Source organism: Cucurbita pepo, chromosome LG19 (genome assembly GCF_002806865.2).
Source record: "Cucurbita pepo subsp. pepo cultivar mu-cu-16 chromosome LG19, ASM280686v2, whole genome shotgun sequence".
NCBI lineage: Eukaryota > Viridiplantae > Streptophyta > Magnoliopsida > Cucurbitales > Cucurbitaceae > Cucurbita > Cucurbita pepo.
The window spans coordinates 1,968,399-1,977,270 of record NC_036656.1 but is presented as its reverse complement, the minus strand read 5'-3'; the positions used below and the strand labels follow the sequence as shown (position 1 = coordinate 1,977,270).

The 8,872-nt window shown below is 38.9% G+C and overlaps 2 protein-coding genes across 2 annotated transcripts; both read left to right on the top strand.

Annotated features, from left to right (window-relative positions):
- The first annotated feature begins 2,227 nt into the window (after nt 1-2,227).
- Nucleotides 2,228-5,329, top strand: LOC111781295 (nascent polypeptide-associated complex subunit alpha-like protein 1). Its single transcript, XM_023661806.1, has 4 exons — nt 2,228-2,373; nt 2,956-3,037; nt 4,538-4,665; nt 4,750-5,329. The coding sequence occupies exons 1-4, from the start codon at nt 2,314-2,316 to the stop codon at nt 5,083-5,085; spliced, it is 606 nt and encodes a 201-aa protein (XP_023517574.1). The 5' UTR covers nt 2,228-2,313; the 3' UTR covers nt 5,086-5,329.
- A 351-nt stretch (nt 5,330-5,680) lies between these two features.
- Nucleotides 5,681-7,511, top strand: LOC111781296 (nascent polypeptide-associated complex subunit alpha-like protein 1). The gene is made up of 4 exons (XM_023661808.1): nt 5,681-5,836; nt 6,317-6,398; nt 6,770-6,897; nt 7,004-7,511. Exons 1-4 carry the CDS (start codon nt 5,777-5,779, stop codon nt 7,334-7,336), a joined length of 603 nt encoding a protein of 200 aa, XP_023517576.1. The 5' UTR covers nt 5,681-5,776; the 3' UTR covers nt 7,337-7,511.
- The last annotated feature ends 1,361 nt before the right edge of the window (nt 7,512-8,872 follow it).

The following is an 8,872-nucleotide window of genomic DNA, read 5'->3' as shown; positions in this document are numbered from 1 at the left end:
CATTGGCTCTCCCATGCCCATACCGTGTTATTTACAGATACCGTCGGATAGCGGGTGTATGTAGCAACCTCCAACACACAGGCTGGGGCGCAATACCAGCACACCCGTGTCGTCTGGTACTGTCCTTGAAAAACCCATTTCAAATAAAGTCGCTCGAGACACTCGTCTCGACACGCTCTCCCACACTTGACACACGGATGTGCCACAGGGTAGCTCACTTAGGTCACAGGACCCAGGGGTGGTGTTTGTAGATTTATTTCAAATTTAATAGTAGTATCATAAAAATAACATACAATTGCCCAACCCTAACCTAAGGGCTACCACTTGAATGCACAAATTTAACTATCCGTACCGGTAAGTCTTACCTTTATCTAGAAAAATAGTAAATGTGGTTTGAGTATTTAAAAATACTCATAGTCCCACAATTGAGGTTCGAAAATGCAATCACATACCGTTATGGTTCGTGGTCACACCTATTCGTGACTATTTCTTGGCTCTAATTCTAGGGTTAGATGTGTAGTACTTTTCTACACATGGTTCTTGCACACGCGCATGGATTTACTACGGGTGCTCATAGGTATATCGTGAACATGGTATCATAGCATACATAGTTTGACATACTGAAAATACATGCATCACATAAAGATAATAAAACATCACAACATATAAGTAACAACACGCATATCAGCTAAAAAGTATGTGTTATTCATACAACTCAATCTAGTCCAAAGGCGTGCCAACAGTAAGGTCACTGATCTCGTTGGTCTAAGCTGACGTCACTGTTAGCCTGATCTTGCTCATAGATGTTCAATTACACCTGTACCTATAGAGTTTCAAGACATCATATGAAAATTAATTCACCTACCTTCTCTAACTAATCTAAATTTGGCTCCAAATATTTTAAATTGGCCAAACAATAGCTATATTAATCTTAAAACACTCCCAAACACATAAAAATGGCTCTATTCAAGTCGTTTAAAAAGGAGCCAAGTTGAGCGCAAGCCGTAGCTGGAGGGCAAGCGAGTCGAAGTAGGTCATAGATTGAGTCAACCCGTGGTGCACGGATCATAGATCGGGTTGGCATATAGGTCACAGATCAGGTGTGGTTCAAGAATCACTTATGTGTGGGCGATGTCATAGAGCTTTGGGCTTTTGGGTCGAGCGTTATCTTCACGTCTGTTTGAGGCTCCATGGGACGTGTCTCGAGTCGCTGACACGAGATGGAATCTGAGGCTAACTTCTGGCCTCATTACTCCTCCAGTGTGCCTCCTTTTGATGATGAATTCATGTCTGATTTTTTTTTTTTTACAATAAAGAAAGTCAATATTTTTAAGACCATGTATGTTATGAATGATACGAAATTCAACCCTGATATATGCTTTTAAGACTATGTTGAAAAATAATATGATATGAACAAAAATGGAAGGGGTTGTTTTACATGATAATGAATGAAAATGTCGGGACATTATGCATCATTGTGTATTCATGCATCGAGGAATGTCTCCTTATTATGATGGTACGAACGCGTACGTTACGAGGTAAGAAAACGATCATTATGTTTATCATAATGCTGTGACAATTGCTATACTTAATGGGTGTCTGACATAAAAAGGGGCCCACGAGGTGTGCAAACCGATTGGTGGGTCCATATACTCGCACATGTGAACTGTATGTAGAACAGTAAATACACATCCAATTAACCCGTTCAGGATAGTCGCCTAAGAAGATATAAACTGATATGATAGGTCTCACTCATATCAGAACGGATTAATTTAGATGTAGTCGTTAATTCATTCATGTACCATTTCTTTACTCAGGTGTCATAATTATATGGTAAACAAATGTTGGTAGTTTAAGTATTTAACACGATTCTTTTCCATCGGTAAGAGCATAATTGAAACCAATATGTTATTTACATAGTTAAGCATTATATTTAGGTTAATTTAATCAAACATGAACGTAGCTCAATTGCCATAAACACATGTATCATTAATTAAGAGATCAAAGATTCAAATCCTTCTGGTATAAAATTCTTGATCGTTGAAAATAAACCTGAGTAACATATGATAATTGAATGATATAATCTTGTCGTTCAGTATGAAGTCTATGACATGATTAAGATACCTTATTTCGTTTCACCATGTTTCGTCGTGTTAATACCAAAATCCTTATCCGAACTGGGATTCGAACCCGGGACCGAATAAGCTCATATAATAAGCCGGAGCTAATTGGGCTTTTAGGGTTTCTTCTGTCGTTAGAAGCTCTCCGTGGTTTTCGCTTCGTGTCGCTGATCTTTTACTCATCTCCAAAGCCATGACTGCTCAGACTCAGGAAGAGATTCTCGCCGCTCATCTGGAGGAGCAAAAAATTAATGTAATCTCTCTCTCTGTGTCGTGTCTTCTTTTTGCTTGAACTGAAAGATTTGTCAGAAGGATCTCGGTTTGGAACTGATTCTTTTACTCCTCTAGTGTTGGTAGTGATTTGTAGTAGTTTGAAATCAGCTGCAATGATGGATTTTCTTGTTTTGGACTTCTTTTCTGACTTAAGACATTTCCTTGATCGATTCCGATGTGTTTTTATATATGTTTCCAAATTCCAGTGCATAAGAGTAATTTGCATGGTTTGAATTCATTTTCGGTTTTAGTCTTGGAGGAGATTTGGCGTTGGAAACTGAATCTGAACTTGTTTCTGTTTTTTGAAAGCATTTGGAGTGTATTGAATTGGAATGTCAGCATTCTAGAATCATATGGTTGTATTTAATGGTGTAAGTTGTACAATCAATCAAGAAACTAAACCTGGGGTTGAGGATTTGACATTACGTATTCTGCAACTGTTAGTTCTATTATAAGTAAAAGAGTTTGCCCAAATTTTTATTTTTACCTTACAGATCTAATTGGAATCAGAATTTATTTGTATATGGATCCGTAAAATTATATTTTCATGATTTTATTGCAGTCTGATGAACCTGTGATTGAGGTTGAGGACGATGACGATGATGATGAAGAAGATGATGACAAAGACGAGGATGATGCAGAAGGTACGTTAATATTTGAACATACCTTGTATATGAATTCCCTTATTAGCTCTTTAAGTTCTCCAAATTTTGCTGCATTGTGCATATAGTAGTAGTGCATTATTGTTTAAACTTTTCCAAATCCTATCTATTCATTTGGTTAACTTTGCTATAATATGTGAAAACAAAGTTATTTTAAACGATTGAGATACATTCATTCAACACCTTTAATACAAGGTGAATGCGACAAGGAGCTTTAGGAGTTGAGTTATTGTTTCCATTAGCATTTTCTTTACACGGATGCTTTCTAAGGCAATAAATTAGTGTATTTTTGGGATTCTTAATGTTATTTGCTTATTCATTCTGCATGTGGAGCTGCGTAGGGCATGCATATATGTTTGTGTGCGATCATAATATAACTTCTATAAACGAGTTTAATTTGTATGGAAAGAAGTGTGATTAGTAAATTTTAGGCTAAATTAGAAATATTATTGAACTTTGCTCTTTGTTTCAAAAGGTTTCTTATTCTTTCTATAGTTGCAATATTTTTGTTGATATTTCATAAATGTTTCAAAACTAGTATTGAAATAAAAATCTATTAGAATGTTAGATGAAAAATGGACGTGAGAGTAACTTGAATGATGTGGTGGTGAGTAGGACATGCTTGGATTAAATTTGAATAAATGACATTCAGACACCTTGACTTTTCGTCCAATATTTAAGTGGCTTTTTCTACTCCAAAGGTAGTTTTGAAACTTTCATGTAAGTTCGAGAATAATGTTGGATCTCTTGGAATAAGAAAGGTATGTGTCAAACAAATGACAAAATTTAGAGGTATTTTTGTAATATAGCCTAAATTTTATCAAGCTAAAGCAAATAATTTATGTCCATTTATGTGAGAGCCCACATTGGTTGGGGAGGAGAACGATACATTTTTCGTCAGGGTGTGAAAACCTCTCCCTAGCCGACGCGTTTTAAAAATCTTGAGGGAAAGTCCGAAAGGGAAAGTTCAAAGAAGACATTATTTGTTAGCGGTGGGCTTGGGTATTTACAAATGGTATCAATGCTAGACACCAGGCGATGTGCCAGCGAGGAGATTGAGCGCCGAAGGGGGGTGGAAACAAAGCGGCGTGCCAGCAAGGACGTTGGGCCCCAAAGGGGTGGTGAGTTGGGGGTCCCACGTCGATTGGAGAAGGGAATGAGTGCCAAAGAAGACGCTAGGTTCAAAGGGGGGTGGATTGTGAGATCCCACATCGGTTGGGGAAGAGAACAAAACATTCTTCATAAGGGTGTGGAAACCTCTACTTAGCATGTGCGTTTTAAAAACTTTGAGGGGAAGTCCGAAAGAGAAAGCCCAAAGAGGACAATATCTACTTAACGGCTTGTGCCGTTACAAATTTTCATATAGTTTGAATCTTGCCTTGATCTTTTTCAGTCTCTTAGTCTCTCGTGTTTGTGTGTTGCTCGTGGGTTACTAGATTGGTAATTTGGTATATGTCGTGAGTAAGGAATTTCTTGTGGCAGGGCATGGGGAGGCCAGTGGCAGGTCTAAGCAAAGCAGAAGCGAAAAAAAAAGTCGCAAAGCAATGCTGAAACTCGGAATGAAGCCGATCCTCGGTGTGAGCCGTGTCACAGTCAAGAAGAGCAAGAATGTTGGTTTTCTCCAAGTCCCAAATCTGATTTCCTAAATTGATTCAACCTAAATACATCCAACATCTATGAACATTTCCCTGCAGATTCTTTTTGTCATTTCAAAACCAGATGTCTTCAAGAGCCCCAATTCCGACACCTACGTTATTTTCGGGGAAGCAAAGATCGAAGATTTGAGCTCCCAACTACAGACCCAGGCTGCAGAGCAGTTCAAGGCTCCTAATTTGAGTAACTTGACAACAAAGCTTGAGCCAGCAACTGTTGCTGCTCAAGACGACGAAGTAGTCGATGAGACCGGGGTCGAACCCAAGGACGTCGAACTAGTGATGACTCAAGCTGGGGTATCAAGACCAAGGGCTGTGAAAGCACTCAAAGCAGCGGATGGCGATATCGTGTCTGCTATTATGGAACTTACAAATTAATAAGGGCAGTCAGGAGGAGGATGTTTCTATATGGAATGTTGGAATCTTTTTCCCCAAATGTTTCACCTGCCGAATTTGAAGTTGAGAGATTTGAATGTACTGTAAACTTTATGTTAGTTTTCATATGTACCTTATGCTGATCATTAGCCAGACTATGGGGGGTTCTCAGGTATTTCGAATCGAAGAAAAATGAAGCTATACAAAAATTATTCGACAATGAACTCAATTCAACCCAACATTTTTAGGTTGTATTGGGTTGGTTCGGGTAATTTATTCAAAATTTTATTTTTAACGATCAACCATATTTCATATTTCAATTCAATCTAACCCAGATCGTATGGCCCTAATATGGTGGCTTGAACCTACGACTTCGAAGATTACATGCATGCTTATTAGATTTAAGTGATACCATATTTTTTGATTCCATGGATTAAATGATACCTTATGCATATATTTCTATAGGCTAAGTAAATTCAGTAACGGCCCACTATCAATTTATGCCCAAAATCTTTTAACCCTAGACCGTGCCCGGACCCGTGCCCGGACCCGGACCCGAATTTGGTCATTTGGGGGATCCAATATAAACGATCGGAGCTATTTGGGTTTTAGGGTTTCTTTCTTCGTCCGACAAACACTTCACTGTGCTTTGTCTCTTCGTCTCGCTGCTCTTTCTACTCTCATCCCTATCGCCATGACTGCGCAGACCCAGGAAGAGCTTCTCGCTGCTCAGCTCGAGGAGCAGAAGATTAATGTATCTCTCTCTCGCTCTCTCTCTCTCTCTCTCTCTCTCTCTCATGTTCTTGTTTGTTTGAAATCGATTTCATTTTCTGATGAGTTGGTAGTAGTACTTTTGTGGTAGTTTGATATCAGATGAAAATACGAGTTCTCTTTTCTTTGGAACTCAGTCTAACAGTTTCATTTCGTTTTCGGGTTGTTAGATGTAGATAATTTATTTAGTTCAGCTTAGAAGCGATTTCTATTGGTTTTAAGTTCTTTCCGTGTGTAGTCTTGGAGGAGATTTTGTTTTCTTGAGGAATCTCTTAATTGCTTGTATTTTTGGTGTAGAAATATATTAAGTGGTAGAGGATTTAAATTTAGAATATTGTACAACCTTCAGAAGATGTAGATATTCAATGCCCCATTTACCAAGATTACTCAAGAAGCTTGCTCAACTTGTTTACTTTTATTGTACCTATTTAGCTGGACTAAATTTCTACCAACTATCTTGCAGCCTGACGAGCCTGTAGTTGAGGATGACGACGATGACGATGATGATGAAGAAGATGATGACAAAGATGACGATGATGCAGAAGGTATGTGCATATTTAAACAAGTAACTAAGTATGAGGATCCTCATATTAATTCTTAAGTTATGCATTTTATTCCTACTTTGTGCCTATAGTTATGCATTTTTTTCACTTCAGATGGTACTGTTAAGCATTCAGATTGAATCATTATTTAATTCAGTATTCGGTCTCAAGTAGAAAATTCCTTTCAAGTTGAACAAGACAGCTTGTGGCTTGATTCTTCAGGAGATATATGGTTATCATATAACTTCAGTAAATGAGTTTAGGATGTGTTTCCTTACATGTTGCCTTACTCACTCTCCATATTATGTTAGTTTGTGTTGTTGCCTTGATACTTTGATTAGAACATGTTGTGAGTATGGAGTTGTTGGTTGCAGGCCATGGAGAGGCCAGTGGCAGGTCTAAGCAAAGCAGAAGCGAAAAGAAGAGTCGCAAGGCAATGTTGAAACTTGGGATGAAACCAATCCCTGGCGTGAGCCGTGTCACAGTCAAGAAGAGCAAGAATGTTAGTTTTTCCTTATGTCCAATATTTGATTTTCTAAAATATTGTCAGTTCGATAATCTTGCTCACATTTCGGATATATCTGATACCTATCACCATTTCCTCGCAGATTCTTTTCGTCATTTCGAAACCAGATGTTTTCAAGAGTCCCACTTCTGATACCTACATTGTTTTTGGGGAAGCCAAGATTGAAGATTTGAGTTCCCAACTACAGACTCAAGCTGCAGAGCAGTTCAAGGCACCAAATTTGAGTAACTTGACATCAAAGCCTGAGCCATCAGCCGTGGCTCAAGAGGACGAAGTAGTCGATGAGAGCGGGGTTGAACCCAAGGACATTGAACTGGTGATGACTCAAGCTGGAGTATCGAGACCAAGGGCCGTGAAAGCACTCAAAGCAGCTGATGGTGATATTGTATCTGCTATAATGGAACTTACAAATTAACGAGTACAAGTAAGATGTTTTTGTATCAGAGTGTTGGTTCCTTCTTTACCCTTGTGTTTTACCTGCAGAATTTGATGTTATAAGATTTTGAATGGTTCTGTAAACTTTCATATTAGTTTTTATATTACCTTGTGCTGATTATTAGCCACAATTTTAAAGCCTGCTGGGATTCTAATGTTATGTGCATTATGATCTAAGTTTTTGATTTTTTCATTTTGAGGTTTATGGTGGACGAGGTATAGTATCGATCGACTTTATGGTGGACGAGCCAGTAGTTTAGCATGCACGAGGTATAACTTGACATGACGTTATGGATCTAATTCCTTGTGTAGATGAAAATCTAGTATTGATTGACTTTATTCCACAATGTCTCTTAGTGCTTAGTCTTAAAAATAGAACGAGGTCGCATCTCACGGATCATGACGGGTGGACTTATAACATAGACTAAAGAAAAGAACAATTTTAAGTGTGCTTTAGGATTCTATGCACAACTCTGAGAGACCCACACAAAATTCATACATATAGATGTGCTTCAATGAGTAATGTGATGAGGTATTATGATACGATATGAATCTCTATTAGGCTAGACTATGATGAATTAAGAGCTACATGTAAGTCATTTGGCTCGATCTTGACTCTACTCGGAGCCAAAGAATATGCAATGTCGTATCCATATTCTCATCTTGGCCTTCATGTCATGATGTCCTCTTAAGCCTCGGGATGTAATTGACTATCTAGCTTACTTGAACATGTCCATCGAGAATGGACCCATATATCGTTCATATTATAAGGGCCTCTTGAACATCCATCATCTTGGTTCTATTGAGGCATAGATCTTCCTATGTCCATGCTAAATCATTTATGAAAGCCATACCAGATAGCGGGTGCATATCTCAACTTTCGACACACGGGCTTGGGCGCAATGTAGACACATCCGTGTCGTCCAATACTGTCATTGAAAGATTCATTTCAATGGAAGTCGCCTGAGGTACTGGTCTCGCAATGCTCGCCCTCACTGTAATACACGTATGTGCCACAGAGTAGCTTGCTTAGGCCACATAGGGGTGGCAGAGAGCTGACACCATGCCTCCTCCTGTGGAACATCTGGCGAGTGGCATACGACCCTGTGGAACGTCCGTCAGGTGTCCAATTGACACGAAATTTGGTGAGCCTTCATCTTTTATATAGATGGACTTAACTTCAGAGTCGCATGTTGAAAATCATATCGAAACCTTGACTTCTGAGGTTATGTTTTGGAGGTCTACTCAAGCTCGTGTTCGAGCTTGTCTTCAACATTCATGTCGCTTTGTTCTCCCCATTTTACTTATACCTCAGCTTGACTTTAATGCACACTCTTCTTGATGTATTGAATAATACACCATCCTCCTCGGTCGCATCATGAGACTTGTCTGTCTCAACACTCACGTGGTCGGATGGGCACTACTTGAGAGTCGCTACCTTGTCAGTCTACGTGTGGGAGTCACAACCTATTGTCTTCATAGCATAGTTGTGACACTCTTCCCCATTTAACTAGTC

Coding starts and splice junctions, on each gene's coding strand:
- LOC111781295 (XM_023661806.1), top strand. CDS start 2,314: ATGACTGCTCAGACTCAGGAAGAGATTCTCGCCGCTCATCTGGAGGAG. Junction 2,374..2,955: donor TGGAGGAGCAAAAAATTAAT/GTAATCTCTCTC, acceptor ATTTTATTGCAG/TCTGATGAACCTGTGATTGA. Junction 3,038..4,537: donor AGACGAGGATGATGCAGAAG/GTACGTTAATAT, acceptor TTCTTGTGGCAG/GGCATGGGGAGGCCAGTGGC.
- LOC111781296 (XM_023661808.1), top strand. CDS start 5,777: ATGACTGCGCAGACCCAGGAAGAGCTTCTCGCTGCTCAGCTCGAGGAG. Junction 5,837..6,316: donor TCGAGGAGCAGAAGATTAAT/GTATCTCTCTCT, acceptor ACTATCTTGCAG/CCTGACGAGCCTGTAGTTGA. Junction 6,898..7,003: donor CAGTCAAGAAGAGCAAGAAT/GTTAGTTTTTCC, acceptor ATTTCCTCGCAG/ATTCTTTTCGTCATTTCGAA.